This window comes from Molossus molossus, unplaced genomic scaffold (genome assembly GCF_014108415.1).
Source record: "Molossus molossus isolate mMolMol1 unplaced genomic scaffold, mMolMol1.p scaffold_m16_p_11, whole genome shotgun sequence".
Lineage (NCBI taxonomy): Eukaryota > Metazoa > Chordata > Mammalia > Chiroptera > Molossidae > Molossus > Molossus molossus.
The window spans coordinates 842,999-868,360 of record NW_023425346.1 but is presented as its reverse complement, the minus strand read 5'-3'; the positions used below and the strand labels follow the sequence as shown (position 1 = coordinate 868,360).

The 25,362-nt window shown below is 38.4% G+C and overlaps 1 protein-coding gene across 3 annotated transcripts in view; it reads left to right on the top strand.

The window, feature by feature from the left end:
• UGGT1 (UDP-glucose glycoprotein glucosyltransferase 1) overlaps positions 1 to 25,362 on the top strand; it is a 147,818-nt gene that overhangs the window by 58,737 nt on the left and 63,719 nt on the right. For all 3 annotated transcript variants that reach the window (XM_036254953.1, XM_036254952.1, XM_036254954.1), the window contains exons 18-19: positions 16,930 to 17,094; positions 24,961 to 25,081. In XM_036254953.1, coding sequence (XP_036110846.1) covers positions 16,930 to 17,094; positions 24,961 to 25,081 — 286 coding nt within the window. The remainder of the gene's footprint in view (positions 1 to 16,929; positions 17,095 to 24,960; positions 25,082 to 25,362) is intronic.

Sequence of the window (25,362 nt, the reverse complement as noted above, 5' to 3'; positions counted from 1 at the left end):
AAAGCCCTTGGAAAGTCACAAAGGATCTTTCACCACCTTGGGCTCTGACAGAGGGAGGGCAGATTGGACTTGAACTGTGTGGAGACATTTGGGACTTGGAGGGCACTAAGAGTTGTTGCTGAGTCACAGCCACACAGGACAGTGACCATCTTGCTTGAGCAGCCCCTTCCCAGAGTTCTGGGGCTTAAGGTTATTCTTGATATGTACTTATTTATTGCCATTTTTGTTTATTATGGTTATGTTTCTCTTCCTATTTCTTTTGCTTATTACAGTAGTCCTGTTAACATTTCTTGCAGTGCTGGTTTGGTGCTAATATATTAGTCTTTTTTTTTTTTTTTCCGTCTGGGAAGCTTTTTATTTCACCTTCTATTTTGAATGATAGCCTTGCTGGATTAATCTCTTGACTTTTTGATGATGATCTTTCTAACAGCTGTAAGATAATATCTCATGTTGGTTTTGATTTACATTTCCCTGATGATTAGTGACACTTAACACCTTTTCATGTACTTGTTGGCCATGTGTATGCCTTTAGCAAAGTATCTTTCAGTTTTCTACCTCTTTTTAATTAGACTGTTTTATTTTCTACTTACATATTTTGGATATTAACCCCTTATTACATATATGGTTTGCATTTATTCAGTAGATTGGTTTTTTATTTTGTCGTTTCCTTTGCTGTATAGAAGCTTTTAATTTTCGTGTGGTCCTATTTGTTTATTTTTGCTTTGTTGCTTTATCAAAAAAATCATAGCCATAACCAATGTCAAGGAGCTTTTTCCATATGTTTTCTTTTAGGGGTTTTATGGTGCCAGGCCTTACGTTTTAGTCTTTAATTTATTTCTAGTTAATTTTTGTGAGTGGTATAAGGTAGTGGTCGGATTTCATTCTTTTACATGCGTTTATCCAGTTTTCCCAACACCATTTATCAGAGACTGTATTCTTTCCATACTGAGTATTCCTAGCTCCCTTGTCAAACATTAGTTGACTATAAAGGCACAGATTTATTTCAGAGTTCTTGATTCTCTGGTAGGTGTTTATTTTTATGCAGTACTATTCTGTATTGATTACTATAGTATTGTAGTCGAGTTTTAAATCAGGAAGTGTGATGTCTCCAGCTTTGTTCTTTCTCAGGATTGCTCTGGCTATTTGGGGTGTTTTTTTTGGTTTCATATGAATTTTAGGAATTTTTTTCCCTATAATTCTATGAAAAATGCAATTGCAGTTGTTATAGGGATTGCATTGAATCTATAGATGGTTTTGGGTAGTATGGACATTTTAATAGTATTGATCCTTCTGAATCATGTACGTGGGATATATTTGTGTGTGTGTGTGTGTGTGTGTTTGTGAGAGAGAGAGAGAGCAAAAGAGAGAGAGAGCGTGCTACGTTTTTCTTCATCGAAGTCTCATAGTTTTCAGTATAAAAATCTTTTACTTTCTTGGTTAAATTTATTCCTAAGTATTTTATTGTTTTTTTTTTTGTTTATGAATATTTATTTATTTTTTTGTTACAGATATTTTACCTCATTGGCACCCCCCACTCCACCCCCCCTCCACCCTGTCCCCGGCTCAGTTGTCCATGTCCATTGGTCATGCATACATGCATATAAGTTCTGTGGTTTATCTCTTCCCACCTCCCCACCCCCCATCACTTCTTCTGAGGGATGTCAGTCTGTGCCCTACTTCCATGTGTCTGGGTCTACTGTATTCCTCAGACTGTTATGTTCATTATATTCCGTATATAAGTGAGATCATGTGGTATTTGTCTTTTTCTGGTTGGCTTCTTTCACTTAGGATAATACTTTCCAGGTCCCTCCATGTCATCTCAAAGGATAAGAGATCTTTCTTTCTTACCGCTGCATAGTACTCCATTGTGTATATGTACCACAGGTTTTTTATCCATTCGTCTACTGGTGGACACTTGGGCTGTTTCCAGATCTTAGCTATTGTAAATAGTGCTGCTATGAACATGGGGGTACATATATTCTTCCTGATTGGTGTTTCAGGCTTCTTAGGGTATATTCCTAGCAGTGGGATCACTGGGTCAAATGGCAGTTCAATTTTTAATTTTTTGAGGTAGCACCATATTGTTTTCCATAGCGGCTGCACCAGTCTGCATTCCCACCAGCAGTGTATTAGAGTCCCCTTTTCTCCACACCCTCGCCAACACTTGTTGTTTGATGATTTGTTGATGGCAGCCATTCTGACAGGTGTGAGGTGATACCTCATTGTTGTTTTAATTTGCATCTCTCTGATGATTAGTGATGTTGAGCATTTCTTCATATGTCTCTTGGCCATTTGTATGTCCTGTTTGGAGAGGTGTCTATTCAGCTCCTCTGCCCGTTTATTAATTGGGTTCTTTGTCTTCCTTTTGTGAAGTTGTTAGAGCACTCTATATATATTGGAAATTAACCCCTTATCTGATACATCATTGGCAATGATGTTCTCCCATACAGTGGGTTGCCTTTCCATTTTGATGATTGTTTCTTTTGCTGTGCAGAAGCATTTTAGTTAGATGTAGTCCCATGTGTTCATTTTCTCCTTTATTTCTGTTGCCTTAGGTGATGTATCAGTGAAAATTCTGCTCCGTATGATGTCCGAAATTTTGTTGCCTACATTTTCTTCTAGAATTTTTATGGATTCACGGGTCACATTTAAGTCTTTTATCTATTTCGAGTTTATTTTTGTGTATGGTGTAAGTTGATGGTCTAGTTTCATTTTTTTGCATGTAGCTGTCCAATTTTTCCAACACCATTTATTAAAGAGGCTGTCTTTACTCCACTGTATGCTCTTGCCACCTTTGTCAAATATTAATTGAGCGTATTGCCTTGGGTCCATTTCTGGGTTTTCAGTTCTGTTCCAATGGTCTATATGCCTGTTCTTGTGCCAGTACCAGGCTGTTTTGGTTACAGTCGCTTTGTAGTATAACCTGATATCTGGTATTGTGATCCCACCTACTTTGTTCTTCTTTTTCAAGATTGCTGTGGGTATTCGGGGTCTTTTTTGGTTCCATATGAACTTTTGAAGTATTTGTTCTAGTTCTATGAAATATGTCGTTGGTATTTTGATGGGGATTGCATTAAATCTATAGATTGCTTTGGGTAGTATGGACATTTTAATTATGTTAATTCTTCCAATCCATGAACAGGGTATGTGCTTCCACTTTTTTATATCTTCCTCTATTTCTTTTTTCAATGACCTGTAGTTTTCTGCAAATAGGTCCTTTACTTCTTTGGTTAAGTTTATTCCTAGGTATCGTAATTTTTTTGGAGCGATGGTAAATGGGATTGTTTTTTCAGTTTCTCTTTCTGTGAGTTCATCATTGATGTACAAGAATGCCATCGATTTCTTGATGTTAATTTTGTATCCTGCTACTTTGCCAAAGTCATTTATTAAGTCTAATAGATTTTTGATGGAGTCTTTAGGGTTTTCTATGTACAATATCATGTCATCTGCAAATAATGACAGTTTCACTTCCTCCTTTCCAATTTGGATCCCTTTTATTTTTTCTTCATGTCTGATTGCTGTGGCTAAGACTTCCAGTACAATGTTAAATAAGAGTGGCGAAAGTGGACATCCCTGTCTTGTTCCTGTTCTTAATGGAAATGTTTTTAGTTTCTGTCCATTGAGTATGATGTTGGCTGTAGGTCTTTCATATATGGCCTTTATTATGTCGAGATATGATCCCTCTATTCCTACATTGCTGAGCGTTTTTATCAGAAATGGATGCTGGATTTTGTCGAATGCTTTTTCAGCATCTATTGATATGATCATGTGGTTTTTATTCTTCATTTTGTTTATGTGGTGTATCACGTTTATTGATTTGTGAATATTGTACCAGCCTTGCATCCCTGGAATGAATCCCACTTGGTCATGGTGAATAATTTTTTTGATGTATTTCTGGATCCGATTTGCTAATATTTTGTTCAGGATTTTGGCGTCTATGTTCATCAGGGATATTGGCCTGTAGTTTTCTTTCTTCGTAGTGTCTTTTTCTGGTTTTGGAATTAGAATTATGCTGGCCTCATAGAACATGTTTGGAAGTCTTCCTTCTTCTTGAATTTTTTGAAATAGTTTGAGGAGAATGGGTGTTAGTTCTTTTTTGAATGTTCAGTAAAACTCCCCCGTGAAACCATCTGGGCCTGGGCTTTTGTTTGCTGGGAGAGTCTTGATTACCTCTTCAATTTTCTTAGTTGTTATTGGTTTGTTCAAGTTTTCTATCTCTTCCGGGAATAGTTTTGGGAGACTGTGTGTTTCTAGAAATTTGTCCATTTCGCTTAGATTGTCGAATTTGTTGCCATATAGTTGTTCATAGTAGTTGTTAACGAACTTTTGTATTTCCATGGTATTGGTTGTTACTTCTCCTCTTTCATTTCTGATTTTGTGTATTTGGGTTCTCTCTCTTTGTTTCTTGGTTAGTCTAGCTAAGGGTCCATCAATCTTGTTTATCTTTTCGAAAAACCAGCTCTTTGTTTCATTGATCCTTTGAATTGTTTTTTTGGTCTCATTGTCATTTATTTCTGCTCTGATCTTTACTATTTCCTTCCTTCTACTTGCTCTGGGGTTTTCTTTTTGTTTGCTTTCTAATTCTTTAAGTTGTGAGGTTAGACAGTCAATTAGAACATTTTTCTTGTTTTTTGAGGTAGGCCTGTAGTGCTATGAACTTCCCTCTCAGAACTGCTTTCGCTGCATCCCATAGGTTTTGTGTTGTTGTGTGTTCATTTTCATTGGTTTCCAGGAAGTTTTTAATTTCTTCCTTGATCTCCTCGGTGACCCATTCATTGTTTAATAACATGCTATTTAGCCTCCATGTGTTGAAATGTCTTTGCATGTTCTTGTTGCAATTGATTTCTAGTTTCATGCCATTGTGATCTGAGAAGATGCTTGATATGATTTCAATCTTCTTGAACTTGTAGAGATTTCGTTTGTGTCCTATCATGTGGTCTATCTTTGAGAATGTCCCATGTGCACTTGAGAAGAATGTGTATTCTGTAGTTTTGGGGTGTAATTCTCTGTAGATATCTATTAAATCCATCTGGTCTAGTGCTTCATTTAGAGTCTCTGTTTCCTTGCTAATTTTTTGCCTAGAGGAACTATCCAGTGCTGTCAACGGGGTGTTGAAGTCCCCTGCTATGATTGTATTGTTGTCGATTTCTCCTTGGAAGTCCTCCAGAAGATTTTTAATATATTTTGGTGCTCCTATATTGGGTGCATATATGTTTATCAAGGTTATATCTTCCTGTTGGATAGATCCTTTCAATATTATGTAGTGGCCGTCGTTGTCTCTAGTTATGGTCTTCATTTTGAAATCTATTTTATCAGATATGAGAATTGCTACCCCAGCTTTTTTTTGCTTTCCATTTGCTTGGAAAATTTTTTTCCATCCCTTCACTTTCAACCTATGTGGGTCTTTTGTTGAGAGGTGGGTCTCTTGTAAACAACATATAGATGAGTCATGCTTTCTTATTCAATCAGCTACTCTGTGTCTCTTTATGGGAACATTCAATCCATTTACGTTTAAGGTGATTATTGATATGTACTTATTTATTGCCATTTTTGTTTACTGTGGTTCTATTTTTCTTCCCATTTCTACTGCTAATTACAGCAGTCCTTTTAACATTTCTTGCAGTGCTGGTTTGGTGCTAATGTATTCCCTTAGCCTTTTTTGTCTGGGAAGCTCTTTATTTGATCTTCTATTTTGAATGATAGCCTTGCTGGGTAGAGTAGTCTTGGATTCAGATTCTTGTTTTTCATTACTTTGATTACCTCATGCCATTCTCTTCTGGTCTGTAGTGTTTCTTGGGAGAAGTCAGCTGAGAGCCTTATGGGGTTCCCTTTGTAGGTAACCTGTTGCTTATCTCTTGCTGCTTTTAGGATTCTCTCTTTGTGTTTAATTTGTGGCATTTTAATTACTATGTGTCTTGGTGTGGGTCTGTTTGGCTTCTTCTTACTTGGGACTCTCTGTGCTTCTTGAACTTGAATGCCTTCTTCCTTCACCAAATTAGGGAAGTTTTCTGTCACTATTTTTTTGAATATATTCTCTATCCCTTGCTCATTTTCTTCTTCTTCGGGGACTCCTATGATGCGAATATTATTCCGTTTCCAGTTGTCCCATAGTTCTCTTAAGCTGTCTTCCTGTTTTTTAATAGTTTTTTCCTTTTGTTTTTCTGATTAGTTGATTTTTTCTACCCTGTCTTCTAATTCACTGATCCGGTCCTCAGCTTCCCCTACTCTGCTTTTTAAACCTTCCAGTGTGTTTTTCATTTCGGATATGTCATTTTTTATCTCTTCTTGTTGGTTTTTAATTTCCATTTGGCTTATTTTCAGTGTCTCTATGTCCTTACTCATGCTGTTCAGCTTCCTCAAGATCATGGCTCTGAATTCTAGCTCTGTTAACATGCCTAATTGCTCCACATTGACCTCATCTTCGGTGGAGGTGTCTTGCTCTTTCATTTGGCTTCTGTTTCTGTGTTTCACCATTTTGGCTATCACTGAGGGCTTTGGAGCCTGTCAAGTTCTCCCTGTGGGTGTTGGTGTTCTGCTGTTTGTGGCTCCCTCTCCTGTGTTTAGATGAGCGAGGGAGGACCCACGTTGAACACCACTGTCAAGTCTTACTTTCCTGGTTAAAGTTGCCAGCCCAGGAAAGGTACTGTTTTCCTCTAGCTTTTTGCCTGGAGGCTAGCAGTCTAGGTTAATTGATGAGTTTTGGGTTGTCAGTTGATTGAAAAACTCCCTCTGGTGCTCAGCCAAGGGGCTTTCACGAGGGTGGGGCAGTGCTGGTCTTTAGTGAGCTTCAATTAGCACTTCAATGGCCCACAGGGTGGGGTTGGATCTCCGAGGGAGGGGCTTCTGCCTCTCTCAGAGCCTTGGGAAGGAGCAATGTGGCCATGTCCTGAGTGGCTGCACTCAGCCAAAGCTCTGAGCGCCCTCCAAACCCCAAGTGTCCCGACACAGTTCCAGTCCAGTCTGCCCTCTCTCTGCCGGAGCCCAAGGTGAGTGGCTGTGGCTGTTTCAGCCTCTGTCCCGGCTGCGCTGTGGGGCCGCCTGGGAGTGTAACCCGAGGGCGCCGCTCCCACCTAAGGCCGCTGCCGAGCTGCCGACCTGGGCTCCCAGCCCCGTCTCGCGCCTTCGCAAGCCTACGGGGATGGAGTCAGTGTCCCTCGTTGTCTGGTCCTCGCAAGCTGCTTTTCTGTTGGTTTTTCCCGTCGATTTGTCTGTGTTATAGTTGTAATTCCAGTTTGGTTCTGGGAGACGGTCTGTGTAGCTCCGTTCACTCCGCCGCCATTTTTCGGTCTCCTATTTTATTGTTTTTGATGCTAGTGTGAGTGGGGTTTTTTCTTTTTCCTTTTTTCCCCAGATAGTTTGTTGTTGGTGTATAGAAAGGGAAATGCTTTCTGAATGTTGATTTGTTTTCTGGAAGTCTACTGAATTTGTTGATTATTTCTGATAGTTTTTTTGGTGGAGTCTTTAGGATATTCTACATATAAGATCATATAATCTGCAAACAAAGACAGTTTTACTGCTTTCTTTCCCATGTGGATATCTTTTATTTCTTTTTCTTTCCTAATAGCTTTTGCTATGATTTCTAGTACTATGTTGAACAGGAGTGATTAGAGTGGGTGCTTTTATGTTCTCCTTGATCTTGTAGGAAAGGCTTTTAATCTTTCACCTTTGAGTATGATGTTAGCTGTGGGCCTGTCATATGTAGCCTTTATTATGTTTGGTAGGTTCCTTTTATGCGCAGTATTTCTTTTATTTTTTTTATCCTCACCCGCGGACATTTTTGCATTTATCCTCAGACAGAGTGGGAGGAAGAGAGGGAGGGAGAGAAAGAGAAACATCATCGTGAGAGAGACACATCGAGTGGTTGCCACCCACAGGACCCCAAGTGGGGCCAGGGACAAACTGCAACCAAGGTACGTGCCCTTGGTGGGAACCGAACCCAGGACTCTCTGGTCCGTGGGCCGACACTCTAACCGCTGAGCCAAACCGTCCAGGGCTGTGCTCAGTTTTTCATTACTTTTTGTCACATTCTTTTTCTGCATCTACTGAGATGATCATATGATTTTTATCTTTCATTCCATTAATGTAGTATACCACCTTTATTGATTTGCATATGTTGAATTATCCTTGCATCCTAGGGATAAATCTCTCTTGATCACAGTGTATGATCTTTTTAATGTACTGTCAAATATGGTTTGCTAATATTTTATTGAGAATTTTTGGATCAGTATTCATCAAGGATAGCAACCGGTAGTTTTCTTGTAGTGTTTTTGTCGGTTTTTGGTGTTAGGGTAATACTGACCTCAAAAATGATTTAGGGAGTGTTTATTCTTCAGTTTCTTGGATGAGTTTGCGAAAGATTGGCTTTAACTCTTCTTCATTTTATTTTTTATATCCTCACTCGAGGACATTTTTTTTATCTTTATTGTTGAATATATTACAAATGTTTCTCTTTTTTCCCCCATTGACCCCCTCCTCCCCAGTCCTGCCCCCCTCCTGCCTTTCCCACACTGTTGTCTGTGTCAATTGGTTATGCATATATGCATATAAGTTCTTTGGTTTATTTCTTCCCACCCTGCAAGCCCCTTTCCCTTTGAGATTTGTCAGTCTAGCAACCAATTTGTACTTCTTAATCCCTTCGCCTTTTTCACCTATTCCCCCAACCCCCTCCCATCTGGCAACCAACAAAATGTTCTCTATGAGAATGTTTCTGTTCTTCTTGTTCATTTTGTTTGTAGATTCAATTGTCGATAGATATGTATTCATTGCCGTTTTGTTTGTTCATATTTTTTATCTTTTTCTTCAAGAAGACCCTTCAACATTTCATATAATACTGGTTTGGTGGTGATGAACTCCTCTAAATTTTTCTTTTCTGGGAAAGTCTTTATATGGCTATGATTCTAAATGACAGCTTTGCAGGACAGAGTAATCTTGGTTGCGGGTTCTTGCTTTTCATCACTCTGAATATTTCTTGCCACTCCCTTCTGGCCTGCAAAGTTTCTTTTGAGAAATCAGCTGACAGCCTTATGGGAACTCCCTTGTAGGTAACTAACTGCTTTTCTCTTGCTGCTTTTAAGACTCTCTCTTTGTCTTGAACCTTTTGCATTTTGATGATGATGTGTCTTGGTGTGGGCCTGTTGGGATTCATCTTGTTTGGGACTCTGTGCTTCCTGGATTGTATACGTCTGTTTCCTTCACCAAGTTAGGGAAGTTTTCTGCCATTATTGTTTCAAATAGGTTTTCGATTTCTTGTTCTCTTTCTTCTCCTTCTGGCACCCCCAAGATGCGAATGTTGACACACTTGAAGTTGTCCCAGAGGTTCCTTACACTATCTTCATTTTTTTGGATTCTTTTTTCTTTTTGCTGTTCTGATTTGGTGTGTTTTGCTTCCTTACATTCCAAATCAATGTTTTGCTTCTTGGCTTTACCTACTCTACTATTGAATTTACGTAAATTATTTTTTATTTCAGTTAGTGCCTCCTTCATTTCTGACTTTGCATCCTTCATTTCTTTTTTTTTTTTTTTATCTTCACCCGAGGACATTTTTTCCATTTTTTGTTCAGATAGAGTGGGAGGGAGAGAGAGGAAGACAGAGAGAGAGAGAAAAACATTGATGTGCAAGGGACATATTGAATGGCTGCCACCTGCACGACCCATCCAGGGCTGGGGACAAACTGCAACCGAGGTATGTGCCCTTAGTGGGAACTGAACCCAGGTCTCTCTGTATCGTAGGCCGATGCTCCAACCACTGAGCCAAACCGGCCCGGGCGCATCCTTCATTTCTGACTGGTCCTTTTTTATGTTCTTGAGGCCCTCACTAAGTTTGTGGAGGTTCTCACTAAGCTAATTGAGCATCCTTATAAGCAGTATTTTGAACTCAGCATCTGTTAGGTTGCTTATCTCCATTTTGTTTAGTTTTTTTCCTGGGGTTTTGTTTTGTTCTTTCATTTAGAATCTGTTTCTTTGTCTCCTTATTTTGACTGCCTCCCTGTGTTTGTTTCTCTGTATTGCTTAACGAGAGGTATGGGGCTAGCTGAGACCAGATGCTGCTTGTTTGAAAGAATTTAGGAAAACCTGAAGCAGGATCCAAGACAGGGCAATCCTATGGTTAAGCAAGTGGCAACAGCTTGGGTGGGCCTGAAAGTTGGGTGGGGCGGGACCTCAGGGAATCACCTGGGCGGGGCTACCAGTGTGAGCCAGGTTGCTGGAGTCCCAGATATGGCGGCTGTCTGCCGCCCCAGGGAAGGGCTCACCAAAGGAACAAAGGCCTCTGACAGCACATTTGTCCCGGAGAAAGCCCCCTCTCCAGCCCTTGTTCTGGTGCCAAACAGCTCAGTTCTTCCCTCTATGCCTCTGGCGCCCCTCCAGCTGCCTCTCCTCCATACTTAGAGGGGGTGAGTCCGGTAAGTCCGTGCGCGGGCCCTATAACAGGAGCTGCCTGGGGCTCCAGCTGCCTCAGCCTCCCTGAGCCTCAGTTCCCGCTGTTTTTTCCAGCCAGAAGTGATGGGGATTCTCTTCCTGGCACTGGAACCCTGAGCCGGTGCCTGGTGTGGGACGGGGACCCCTCAGTCCTCAGGGAGGACCTTCCCAGCTGAGGTGTCCTCCTGATTTTTATCGGCCACACGTGGGTGTGGGACCAGCCCATCCGCCTCCGCCTCCGCCCTCCTTCCAGTCTCTGTGGCTGCTGCTTTCATTCTGTAGGACTTCCATTCAGCTTGATTTCAGGCGATTTTGAATGATGGTTGTTCTGTAGTTTAGTTGTAACTTTGATATGGTTGTGGGAGGACGTAATACTGTGTTTACTTACCCGCCATCTTGACCGGAAGTCTTCCCACTCTTCTTTAAATGTTTGGTAGAATTCTCCAGGGAAATCATGTGGTCCTTTTCTTTGTTGGAAGATATTTGATTACTGATTCAAACACTTTACTCATTGATCTATTCCGATTTTCTATTTCTTCATGATTCAGTTTTGGTAGGTTTTATTTTTCTAGGAATTTTTCTACGTCCTCTAGGTTGTTCAATTTGTTGGTGTGTAAATTGTTTATAGTAGTCTCTTATGATCCTTTATATTTCTGTGGTTATCAGTTGTAATGTCTTTTCTTTCATTTTTTATTTTATTTGAGTTTCTTTCCTTGTTAAGTCTAGTTAAAGGTTTGTTAATTTTATTTATCTTTCCAAAAACCAGCTCATAATTTCATTGATCTTTTTTATAGTTTTTTTGCTCTCCATTTCTTTGTTTCTTTCTTTTTTTTTTTCCCTGTGATCTTTATTTCCTGATGATCTTCTGATCATTATTTCTGCCAACTTGGGGTTTATTTTGTTTTTCTTTTTCTAGTGCCTGGAGGTCTGAAGGTAGGTTGTTTATTTCATATTTTTCTTTTTTCTTAATGTAGGCATTTATCATTATAAACTTCCATCTTTGAACTGATTTTGCTGCATCTCATACGTTTTGGTATGTAGTGTTTCCATTTTTGTTTCAAGATTTTTTTTTAATTTCCTTTTTTTTTTTAAATTTATTTTTTAAATTTCTTCTGGACTCATCAGTTGTTTACTTTCCTTCTATTTATGAATTTTCCAGTTTTCCATCTGCTTTTTCTAGAATGTTGCTTGTGTGCTTGAGAAGAGTGTATATTCTGCTGCTGTTGGATAAAATGTTAAGTAATGTCTGTGAGGTCCATTTGGTTTATAGTTCAATGCCAATGTGTCCTTTTTGATGTTCTATCAGGATTATTTATCTATTGTTGACAGTGGGGTGTTGAACTCCTCTACTAATACTGTGTTATCTATTTCTCTTTTGAGATTTATTAGTGTTTACTTAATATATTTAGATGCTTTGATGTTGGGTGTATGTATATTTACAGTTATTATACCTTCGTAATGAATTGAGCCCTTTATCATTATATAATGACCTCTTTTTCTCTTGTTAGGAGTTTTTTGGCTTAAACTCTTATTTTGTTTGATATAAGTACAGCTATTCCTGATCTCTTTTGGTTTCCAGTTGCATAGAATCTTTTTTCATCCCTTCACTTTGAGCCTGAGTGTGTCCTTAAAGCTGCTATGAATCTCTTGTAGGTTTGGGTCTATTTTTTTCTTTTATTCATCTAGTCATTCTTTCCCTTTTGTTTGGGATATTTAATATAGTTATATTTAGAGTAATTATTGTTAGGTAAGGGATGTAATAATGCCATCTTATTAGTTATTTTGAGGCTATTTTATAGTTTTCTTGTTCCTTTCTTTCTTTCTTGATGTCTTCCTTGGTGAATTGATGGTTTTCTATAGTGTTGTGCTTTGATTCCTTTATCTTTTGTGAAGCTACTGTAGATTTTTTGCTTTGTGGTTACTATGAGGATTACATGAAACATCTTATATAACTCTGTTTTACGTTGGTTAAAACTTAACTTTTATCACATACCAAAACTACCATTTTACTCCATTCCTTTTTCTGTTTTTGATGTCACAATTTACCTCTTTTTATAATGTGTATTTGTTAACAAATTACAAGTGTAGTTATTTTTAACATATTTGTCACAACCTTTGTATTAGTGTTAAGTGGTCAACGTACCACCCTATTACAGTAGTTGAATGTTTTGAATTTGACTGTATACTTCTTTTACCAGTGTGTTGTATGTTTTTATATTACTGGTCAGCATCCTTTCATTTCAGTTTAAAGAACTCCTTTTGGCATTTCTTGTAGGGCGGGTTTAGTGGTGATGAACTTTTGTTTGGGAAAGTCTTCACTTAATTTCTAAAGGATAACTTTGTTAGGTAGAGTATTTTTGGTGGTTTTTTTTTCTTTCAGCAGTTTGAATATATCATTCCACTCTCTTTGCCTGAAAGGTTTCTCCTGAGAAACCCACTGATAGCCTTCCCTGGTAAGTTACACACTTCTTTTCTCTTCCTGCTTTTACTATTTTTGTGTTTCACTTTTGACAGTTTTATTATAATGTCTGTTGCAGAGGATCTCTTAAGTTGATTTTGTTTGGTTACTTCATAAACTTGGATATCCAAATCTATCTCTTGATTTGGGAAGTTCTCAGCCATTTTTAAAAATAAGCTTTCTGCCCCTTCTCCATCTTGTTTCCTTCTGGACTTCAGTAATTTGCAAATTATCCATATACCATTTCTTACTTTCATTCTTTTTTCTTTGTTCTTTCCTGGCTGTATAATTTCAAAGTTCCTCTCTTCTAACTCAAAGATATTTTTCTTCTGATTGATCTGATATAAATGCTATTTCATTGTTTATTTCATTAATTGTATTTCTTTGCTCCAGATTTTTTTTTTGGTTCTGTTATTATGATTTCCCTTTTTTTTGTTCAACTTTAAATTTTGTTTATGCATTGTTATCCTTATTTTGTTGAATTTCCTTTCTATATTTTTTTGGTAGCTCCTGGCATTTCCCTAAAACAGCTATTTTTGATTTTTCAGTGGGTAAATCACAGGTCTTTGGGATCACTTAATAGAAGATTATTGTGATTCTTTGGTGACGGTATGCTCTCTGTATTTTTTATGTTTCCTGCAGTTTTGCATTGCTTTCTTTGCTTTTGTAGTATCGGTCACTTCCTCTAGTTTTTTCTAACTGCCTTTGGGGGAGAGACATCTTTCTTTAGGCCTACTAGGAATCTGAGGCGTTCTGACTGTCCGTGGATATATCTGCTCTGTGTTTTGTTCCCTCTTGTACAGAATTTAGAAGTTTGTATAAATTCTCTTGATTCTACAATGCCCATTGTTGGGTGCTGACCAGCCCCCTTTTTGTTTTCCCCAAGGTGTCACTAAAGCTCGAGTTCTTTGTCTCTTTCTGGCTCACAGATTTGGGCTGACTTTCTGTATGTGCTCAGTAGCCATCTGGCAAAACTCAGTGTTGCTGCCACTGTCAGGAGTGTACACTGGAACCAGCCACAGGGTGGGGAAGTGTCTGGGTGAGCACTGGTGCCTGTGAGCCATTTGGGGAAAACTGTGGATGGGGTGTTTGGGGAGGGTCAGGTGTGCCTCTTGATGTAGTCAGCATGGTTCGCCACCACTGAACGCCCTTGAGAGCACTGTTTGCTCTCCCAGCCTCCTCCTACACCCCGTCACGCAGCTCACAAGCCAGTGCTCTAGAGAGGGTGAGAAAGAAGTGAGCCTCTGAGCAGCATCCCAGGTAGGCACGTGCATAGTCACTTGCTGTCACTTTCCCCTGCAGGACACATCACAGGCACAGGTCTCTCTGGGTCCTAAACGGCACTGCTTGGGGAGGTGATATGTGTCAAGTCCAACTGTTCCTCTTACCCTCTTCAGTGTGTCCAGACTGGTAGTTGTTTTGCTCCAGTGGTGTACTGAAACTTCTCTGCTGGAAACCTGGACTTCAACAAAAGCTCCTGTCCATGAGTGATTTCTTAAGACAGGGGTTCCCAGGCTGTGGCCAAGAGGGGCTGGAGCCAGTTTATGGGCCATGCTGGGTCCATAGCCAGGGCTGAAGTCTGTATGCTTATCACTGACTGCACCAGTGGCCAAGGCTCTGCCTGGGTCACTGGGCGGCTGGTGCTGGGTACCAAAGCTCTCTCTACACCACTTTTGTCTGTGGATGGATGCCAGGTTGTTGCTGTAGGAAGGATATTTTATTCAGCCATGATGCTGACGTCACTCCTGCTTTAATGTTGTATCTCCTCGTGTTATATCAAGTCAGGTTTGGAGCTGAAGCTGGGAATGAGATCTACTTCGTACACACTGGAAATGGATCTATCATTGTATTGCAGCATTCTGTTTAGACACTTTTATGATTGTTAGAATAAAATAATATTAATATGGATGCCCAGTGACCCCCCCACCCCCATATTTTCACAAACAGCAAGAATAGGAGTATGTAGAAAAGAACAGATGAAATAAAAGAAGGACCACTTTGGGAATACCAAAGAGTTGAAGGAATTAATGGAATTTTATCTCCTTCACATTTAGAAAATGTTTAATTCAACTTTATCTTATTGAAGAAAAAATTTATGTTGCCTATTTTTTGGTGATTGGTATGAAAAAGTATTGGCTTGAAAAGTATTGAATACAGTGTATACATTTGGGAAAAGGGTATTTTTGCATGTTGTCTTTTATGTATTGAAATCTTTATTTTGCTGAAGAATCAAATGTGTGTATCAGACCTAGCTCTTTGGGGATTTCCCAGACTTGGCCATTTTCCTCATCTGTACTGATTAGCAGCTCTTCCCATCTGTAAAGACATCATGTTATTTGTATATGCTACTTCATTTCCTAGCTATTTGAGTAGATATATACTCTCAGAGAAGGATGTTGTGAGATTCCTAAACGTTCCAAGAATCATGATTTAGTAGGACTTTTTTAACTTTCAGGAGCCATAGCCTCATACAAAAATCCCAAGAAAATAGGTTCTTTTTTTTTTTAAAAAAAGAATGAGTGCAGTTAGCAAGTGTTATTACACTTGTAAATATCTTTAACTTTTGTTATACATCTGAAACTATGGTATCTTCTATCTCTGATATTTAAAAAAAGTAATTATTTCTAAAACTGGGCAGTACAATTAAAATAGAACTTTTAAACTGAAGAGAATATCATCTGATAGGTTTATATTTTTCAAAGCCAGTAAGATTGGTAGTTCAGAAAAGTTCTAACTTATACATGCAAATATTGTGTATTTGGCATATTTACTCCGAGTCTTTATTAATCTTAGTTATCATTTTTGAGTGGCTCATTCTTAAGACACTTCCCGTAATTAATTTTTAAAATTGTTTATAATTAACATTTTCAGTGATTAGTTGACAGAAATTCTCACACGTAAATTTTTAAACTTGGCTCTTTGATAATTGTGTTGCATTCTGTTATTTGGGCTGGAAAACTGTTCACAAGTTGTAGAAGTAGAAGCTATATACTCAAAACGTCTCCCTTCAGACTGTCTCTCAGTTGCCATTTCCAGAGACCACCGATGTTACTTAACTTACTTTTTATTGTCACTTAGAATTAGAATGTGGATTTTGTCCTTGGGTGAGGATTAAAAAAAAAAAAAAAGTTTGCATGTAAAATAATTCTGCCATTTTCAGAAAATATCAGTTACAAGATGTTGAGCAAGAAAGTTTTAAGGAACTCTTTAATACCTTGCATGGTAATACAGTTTTTACTCTGAGAACTTAATCTTGGGTCTGTGGTTGTTATCTGGGGAATATACCTCTGTTAACAGGGGAAAATGACAGTCAGGTAAAAGTATATTTATCTGTCACATTTGCTATTTTGTTTGCTGACATTTCCTTGCCAAGGAACCTCTTTTGTCCTGGAGAAGGACAAAGATTGAGCTCAGTGTAGTGTAGATCAGTTGTTGAGCACTGTTTTCCCACCAACCTGGTTTTGTTTTCTTCATGTGTAATTCCTGTTTTAGTGACATGGACCTTTTAAATTCAGAATTGGGTGTAAATATTTCTTCTTATGCTGTCTGCCCAGGAACACTAATAGTTCATGTCAGCCTGTTGTTGTGCTGCCCATATGGCAGGTTCTAGTCACATGTGGCTTTAAAATGGAAATCAATTAATTTCTTCAAGTGGTCATTTGTGGTTAGTGGCTACTGCATCAGCAAAAATAGAATATGTCCATCATTGCAGACAGGTCTGTTGTATAGTTTTGACTATATATGTGTAATTCAGGTTTGGTAGCTTGGGCTGTTTAAAATTACCCCAATCCCCACCCCCAAACTACTTCTAATTTGCAAGGTTTTATGTTTTTATAAAAACTCAGTAATTTAGCCTCACATTTATCCAGTGGACTATTAATTGCGCTATCACTGGTGATTTTGTTTTCAAAGATGTTTCTTTAGTTATTTCTTGGGTACCATATTTCTGTTTTTTTTGGGGGGGGTGGGGGTAGAATTTGTGTGTATGAAAAATGTGCTCTGTTCCATTTGTCTTACGAGGACAAACATGCTCTTTGCGGTCCCTTGTGTTTCAGGAAGCAAGAGGCTACTATGAGCAGACAGGAGTCGGCCTCCTGCCCGTCGTTCTGTTCAATGGGATGCCCTTGGAGAGGGAGCAGCTGGACCCCGACGAACTGGAAACCGTCACGATGCACAAGATCCTGGAGACCACCACCTCCTTCCAGCGAGCAGTGTACCTGGTGTGTTGTGTTTGGAGACCGATTTTGAGACAGACCGGTTTTGTCGTGGGCAGTACGATTCTTTAAGTATCACTGTTTTCCTTACACTAGTCTTTAGTAGTTTGCAGATTTCTAGCAAGTTCTGCTATAATGGAAGTATTCATGAGACTTTCTGTACATTGTTTTTGAAATAGCTAATTTCATTGGTTTCAGGATTTAATTTTATTTTAAATATTCTTAAGAAGATAGTCATTCTGGGAGATATTTGTTCTACTATAAGGAATTTTAACTTAGAAAAGGTTAAAATATTTCATAAATATAGTTATTGTTGAGATATAACTCATACGCTATAAAACTCAACCTTTTAAAGTGGACTGTTTGTTGGTTTTTAGAGTATATACCTCTGTCTAGTTTCAGAACATTGTCATCACTCCCAAATAAACCCACACCCAGCAGCAGTTACGTCCATTCTCCCTTACCTTGCCCCTGTCAACCATGACTCCTTTCTGTGGATTCGCCTGTTTAGGACATTTATAGAAATGGGTTTATACAATATGTGGTCTTTTGTGACCGCTGTCTTTCACTCAGTGTAATGCTCTCAGGGTGTCCTCATTGGAATATTTGTCAGTGCTGCATCTCTGTCTGTGACAGAGCGGTAACTAGTTCCTCGGATGGACTCAGCACTTTTCTCCCTTCTCAGCTGACGGCGTATTCGGGGAGTTTCCCTTTTGGCTGCTGTGATAGGGATGCTGCTGGAACACTCGTACCCAGGCTGTCTTGGCACATCTAGCAGTGGAATTGCCTGCTTGTTTGAACAGTTTGAGGAAAGGCCAGACTGGCTCCGAAGCAGCTGCCCCAGGAGACATCCGTGCTGGCAGAGTGCGCAGGTTCCACTTCCTGCACCTCAGCCAGCACGTGATGTCCGTCTCCTCAATACGGCCTGTATTTTCTTGGCAGAAATGTCTATTCATATTATTTGCTCGTGTTTAATTGAGTTATTTGTTCTGTTATTTTTGAGTTGCAAGAGCTGTTTCTGTATTCTGGGTACTAATCATTTGTATTATTTTCTCATTTTATGATTTGTCTTTTCACTGTTTGGTGGTGTCTTTTAAAGCTCAAATGTTTTTAATTTGGATTAAATCCAATTTGCTATTTTTATTTTGTTGCTTGTGCTATTTGAATCATATATAAGAAACTATTGCTTAATCCTAGGTCACACATATTTATGCCTATATTTCTTTCCTTCTGGGCATTTTATAGTTTTTTCTCTTAACATTTAATTCTTTGATCCATTTTCAGTTAGCTTTTGTATCAGCTGTCTCAGCACCATTTTTAAAAAAATTAATTAATTTATTTTTGCTACAGATGTTACTCCTTTTCCCCCCACTGATTCCCTCCTCCCTCCCAGTCCCCACCTTTATTGTCCATGTCCATTGTTCATACATACATGCATATAAGTTCTGTGGTTTATTTCTCCCCCCCACCCCCTCTTCAGGGGATTGTCAGTCTGAACCCCACTTCACCTATCTGGGACTACCCCATTCCTCAGACTGTTATGTTCAATATATTCCACAAATAAGTGAGATCGTGTGATATTTGTCTTTCTTTGCTTGGCTTGTTTCACTTAGGATAATACTTTCCTGGTACCTCCATGTCGTCTCAAAGGATAAGATATCTTTCTTTCTTTACAGCTGCATAGTACTCCGTTGTGTATATGTACCACATCTTTTTTATCCATTCGTCTACTGATGGACATTTAGGCTGATTCCAGATCTTAGTTATTGTAAATAGTGCTCGTATGAACATGGGGGTACTTATATTCTTTCTGATTGGTGTTTCAGGCTTCTTAGGATATATTCCTAGAAGTGGGATCACTGGGTCAAATGGAAGTTCAATTTTTAATTTTTTGAGGTAACACCATATTGTTTTCCATAGTGGCTGCACCAGTCTGCATTCCCACCATCAGTGTGCTAGAGTCCCCTTTTCTCCACACCCTCACCAACACTTGTTGTTTGATGATTTGTTGATGGCGGCCATTCTGACAGGTGTGAGGTGATACCTCATGGTTGTTTTAATTTGCATCTCTCTGATGATTAGTGATGATGAGCATTTCTTCATATGTCTCTTAGCCATTTGTATGTCCTGTTTGGAGAGTTGTCTATTTAGTTCTTCTGCCCATTTTTTAATGGGGTTCTTTGTCTTCCTTTTGTTGAGTTGTACGAGCACTCTATATATATTGGAAATTAACCCCTTATCTGATATATCATTGGCAATTATATTCTCACATACAGTGGGTTGCCTTTCCATTTTGATGATTGTATCTTTTGCTGTGCAGAAGCTTTTGAGTTTGATGTAGTCCCATGTGTTCATTTTCTCCTTTGTTTCTGTTGCATTAGGTGATGTATCAGTGAAAATTCTGCTGCCTATAATGTCTGCAATTTTGTTGCCTACATTTTCTTCTAGGATTTTTATGGATTCATGAGTCACATTTAAGTCTTTTATCCATTTTGAGTTTATCCTTGTGTATGGTGTAAGTTGATGGTCTAGTTTCATTTCTTTGCATGTAGCTGTCCAATTCTCCCAACACCATTTATTAAAGAGGCTGTCTTTACTCCACTGTATGCTTGCCACCTTTGTCAAATATTAATTGAGCATATTGCCTTGGGTCCATTTTTGGGTTCTCTGTTCTGTTCCTCTGGTCTATATGCCTGTTCTTGTGCCAGTACCAGGCTGTTTTGATAACAATGGCTTTGTAGTATAACCTGAAATCTGGTAATGTGATCCCTCCAACTTTGTTCTTCTTTTTCAAGATTGCTGTGGTTATATGAGGTCTTTTTTGGTTCCATATGAACTTTTGAAGTATTTGTTCTAGTTCTGTGAAGTATGTCGTTGGTATTTTGATGGGGATTGCATTGAATGTATAGATTGCTTTGGGTAGTATGGACATTTTAATGTTGATTCTTCCAATCCATGAACAAGGTATGTGCTTCCACTTTTTTATATCTTCCTCTATTTCTTTTTTCAATGACCTGTAGTTTTCTGCGAATAGGTCCTTTATTTTTTTTGGTTAAGTTTATTCCTAGGTATCTTAATTTTTTTGCTGCGATGGTAAATGGGATTGTTTTTTTGCTTTCTCTTTCTGTGAGTTCATCATTGGTGTATAACAGTGCCATCGATTTCTTGACGTTAATTTTGTATCCTGCTACTTTGCCAAAGTCATTTATTAAGTCTAATAGATTTTTGATGGAGTCTTTGGGGTTTTCTATATATAGTATCATTTCATCTGCGAATAATGCGTTTCACCTCCTCCTTTCCCATTTGGATCCCTTTTATTTTTTTCTCCTGTCTGATTGCTGTGGCTAAGACTTCCAGTACTATGTTAAATAAGAGTGGTGAAAGTGGGCATCATTGCTTTGTTCCTGTTCTTAAGGGAAATGCTTTTAATTTTTGCCCATTGAGTATGATGTTGGCTGTAGATCTTTCATATATGGCCTTTATTATGTCGAGATATGATCCCTCTATTCCCAGATTGATGAGCATTGTCATCAGAAATGGGTGCTGGATTTTGTCGAATGCTTTTTCAGTGTCTGTTGATGTGATCATATGATTTTTATCTTTCATTTTGTTTATGTGGTGTATCACGTTTATTGATTTGTGAATATTGTACCAGCCTTGCATCCCTGGGATGAATCCCACTTCGTCATGGTGCATAATTTTTTTGATGTATTGCTGGATTCGATTTGCTAGTATTTTGTTCAGGATTTTGGCATCTATGTTCATCAGGGATATTGCCTGTAGTTTTCTTTCTTTGTAGTGTTTTATTCTGGTTTTGGAATTAGAATTATGCTGGCCTCATAAAACGAGTTTGGAAGGCTTCCTTCTTCTTGAATTTTTTGAAATAGTTTGAGGAGAATGGGTATTAGTTCTTCTTTGAATGTTCGGTAAAATTCCCCTGTGAAGCCGTCCAGGCCTGGGCTTTTGTTTGTTGGGAGAGTCTTGGTTACCTATTCAATTTTCTTAGTTGTTATTGGTCTGTTCAAGTTTTCTATCTCTTCCCGGTTCAGTTTTGGGAGACTATGTGTTTCTAGAAATCAGCACCATTTATCGAAAAGAGTGCTCTGCTCAGTAATTTTCATGGTACTTTTGTCAAAAATAAATTGCCAACCTATGTATAGATTTATCTTTGGACGTTCTATTGTTTTCTATTGATCTGTATATATTTTCTTATGTAAGTATCTCATAATCTTGATTATTATTGTAATCAAGTGAATTTTCCAGCTTTGGGGATTTTTTTCTTGTTTTTTAAGATGTTTGTCTTATTGGTGTTCCTTTCATTATCTTATGAATCTTAAGATAAGCTTGTCAGTTTCTGCAGCAAATGACTAGGGGATTTTGATAGGACTTGTATAGAATATAGAATATTTGGGAAGTACTGATGTGTTAACAATACTGATTCTAAGCCATGAACAGAGTATGTGCTATCATTTATTTCGGTCTTATTATTTCATTTCAGTGAGTTTTATTGTTTTTAATGAAGAAGGTTTACACTGTTTTTCTGAAATTTATTTTTCGATATTATATTCTTTTTGATGTTATTGTAAGTGGAGTTGTTTTTTAAATTTAAGTTTTGGATAGTTCATTAAAGTGAGTAGACATACTTTTGATTTTTGTATATTGATTTTATATGTTGTAATCACTTGTTTATTAGTTCTAATAATATTTTGTGGATTTTTTAATGCCTCCTCTATAGAAAATATTTTTGTCTTGCCAGTATGTCATCTTTAACTAGAGAGAGATTTGATTCCTTTTAGTTGGGATTTTTTTTTTTTTTTTACCTGTTTTTCTTTCTTTTTTTCTTTTTTAATTGCCTGCCTTCTAGTAGTGTTCTGAATTGATCATCCTTGTTTTGTTCCTGATCACAAAGCTTTCAGTTCTTTACTAGCCATTGGCATTTTGCAGATTGCCTTTATTGGCTTATGAACATTTCTGCTATTCTTAGTTTTTTTATTGTTTTTTAAATCATCAAAATGTGTTAGGTTTTGTCAAATTTTTTTTCTTTGTTTATTAAGATGATTATGTGTGTTTTTTTTTTTTTTTCCTCTATTGAAATTTGAGAGGAAGGGAGAGAGGAGATAGATGAAAACATTGATGAGAGAGAACATTGATTGGCTACCTCCTGCATGCTGCCCACTGGGTTTGGGCCCACAACCTGAGCGTGTGCCCCATGGGTTGATGTTCAACCACTGTTCTACACTGGCTGGGCCACTATGTGGTTTTATTTATTTATTTATTTGTTTGTTTGTTTGCTGGGCAACCATGTGTTTTGTTTTGTTTTTTTATCCTCACCCGAGGACATTCTTCCATTTTTTGTTCAGATAGAGCGGGAGGGAGAGAGAGAGAGAAACATCGATGTGAAGGGACACATCGAGTGGCTGCCACTCGCACGACCAACCAGGGCCGGGGACAAACCGCAACCGAGGTACGTGCCCTTAGCGGGAACCGAACCCGGGTCTCTCTGTACCGCAGGCCGACACTCCAACCGCTGAGCCAAACCGGCCAGGGCAACCATGTGGTTTTATTTATTTGTTTGTTTGTTTATAATCCTCATACCTGAGTATTATTTTTTCATTGATTTCTTTTTTTCCAGATAGAGTGGAAGGGATGTGGGCAGGGTGGGGGGGGAAGGTAGAGCGAGAAACATTGATATATGAGAAACACATGGATTGGTTGCCTCCCTGAGGACCCCAACCTGGGCTGGGGATTGAACCTGCAGCCCAGGTACATGCCCTTCACTGGGAACTGAACCCCTTACCCCTCAGTCCATGGGCTGATGCTCTAACCGCTGAGCCAAACCAGCCAGGGCTATCCTTTATTTATTAATAGGGAGTGTTGTGTTGACCTAAATTTGAATTCCTTAACCACTTTGTTATGGTGGTTATATAGTGTTTGTATGATTGTTAAATTTTTTATGTCAGTAGTACAGGAAGCTTTGTTTTTCTGCAGCTTTACTTAGCCCCTCCTTCATGATGTTGTTGTCGTACAGATTCCATCTTTCCACATTGTGTGCCCACTGGCATCGATTTACAACTGTTCCCTTTTATAATTTTACGTGAGGTAGAAAAGAGTTGCAACACCCAAAATGTGTTTATACTCTTTATATTTACCTGTGTGGTTCCCTTTACTTGTGCTCTCAATTTTTTATGTGGATCTTAATTATTGTCTTGAGTTCTTTCATTTTAGAAGGAATCTCTTAGTATTTATTATAGGTTAGGTCTGAGAGTGAAAAATTCTCTTCATTTTTCTTTATCTGGAAATGTATTTATTTGCCCTTCATTTTTATTTTTATTTTTTTTATCCTCACCCGAGGATATTTTTTCTTCCATTTTTTGTACAGATAGAGTGGGAGGGAGAGAGAGGAAGGGAGAGAGAGTGAGAAACATCGACGTGAAGGGACACATCGAGGCTGCCACCCGCACGACCAACCAGGGCCGGGGACAAACTGCAACCGAAGTACGTGCCCTTAGCGGGAACCGAACCCGGGTCTCTCCGGACCGCAGGCCGACGCTCTAACCGCTGAGCCAAACTGGCCGGGGCTGCCCTTCATTTTTAAATGATAATATACCTGGATATGGAATTCTTGGTTGACTGCCTTTTCTTTTCAGCACTTTGAATATGTAATTCCATTGCCTGTTGTTCTCTGGTTTCTCTTGAGAAATCAACTGTTAATCTGATTCAGGATCTGGCCTATGTGATGAATGTCTTCTTTCACCCTGTTTTCAAGATCTTCTCTTTGGTTGATTTCAGGATCTTTCAGGATTCCCTTTCATTTTTGACATTCAAAATTCTGTCTAGGTGTGGAACTCTGCGTTTTTCCTACTTGAAATACCTTACCTTTCTTTCTTCCCTTCCCCTCTTCTATCTTTCTTATTTTTTACAACAAACTATAGTTGACCCTTGAGCAATTCAGTGGTTGGGGTGACAACCCACCATGCAGTAAAAAATTTGCATATAACTTTATCCCTAAAACTTACCTACTAAGCTTATTATTGGTGACTGGAAGCCTTACTGATAACATAAAAAGTTGATCAACACATATTTTGTATTTTATATGTATTATACTCTATTCTTATATAAACTAGAGAAAAATGTTAAGAAAATCATAGGGAAGATAAAATACATTTATAATACTAATTGAGGAAAAAAAGTCATGTATCAGTGGACCCTGGTGGACCTGTGTAGTTCAAACCTGTATTTTTCAAGAGTTAGTCGTACAGGTATTTCTATAATATAAGAGGTACAGAAGGGAAGAATAGTAAATGATTTCTCTTTCACCCCACTGTAATTGTGATTCTGGAAATGGAGGGTTGCTTGGATGTCTGAGATTGAAAAAAACTTGGGTGATTTTTATTACAGTATAGTAACTGCTTCAGAGAATGCAGGTGGCTTTCTTCTTTAAGAGAAGCCAACACTGGGCAGATCTCATAGTAGATTATGCTTGTGTTAACTCTTCACTAATCTGAAGAGCTTGCTTATTTCTGGGGAATCCCAGTGTATGTGGGGAGAGAAAATAAACCTGGGTTTGTGTTTCATACTCACTTCCATTGACTCTGTGACTATGAGTTAGCTCTTTAACCTTCTCTGCCACAGCTTCCTGATCTTTAAGCTGGACCAGTAATGCCTCCTTTGTACTGTATATAAGACACCAAGCTGTGCTTGGCCATAACAGGGACCTGGAATGTGGTAACTTCTGTCTTTAGCTATTACCGATACCTGAGAAGATAATATAAAGTTAATGATTTCTTAGTTTCTAATAAATTATTCTTGATTAGAGTTGTTTCATATTCATCCAACACACACCCTGTTTCTTTTAAAAATTTTTTTTTGTAGGGTGAACTATCCCACGATCAAGATGTGGTAGAGTATATTATGAATCAGCCGAATGTTGTTCCACGAATCAATTCCAGGATTTTGACAGCTGAGCGAGAATACCTGGATTTAACAGCAACCAGTAAGGAGTATTTCAGGAACAACTTTGGGCTGTTTTGGATTTGTCTTTCAGAGGCTTTGCACTTATTAGATTGTGGTGTTCAGAAGATAACCTGAGGTTGTGACACAGTTTTATGTTTAAACTCATTGCACCTTGAGTTTATCATACGAGCTTCTACATTCACAAGAGTATCCTGTAAAAGGAGAGACATTCTTCCTGGATGAATCCTTGTAAACTTGGACAAATACTCAGTGCCTTTTAATTACCAACTAAACACGCTTACATGAGAAAAGTGACCTGTA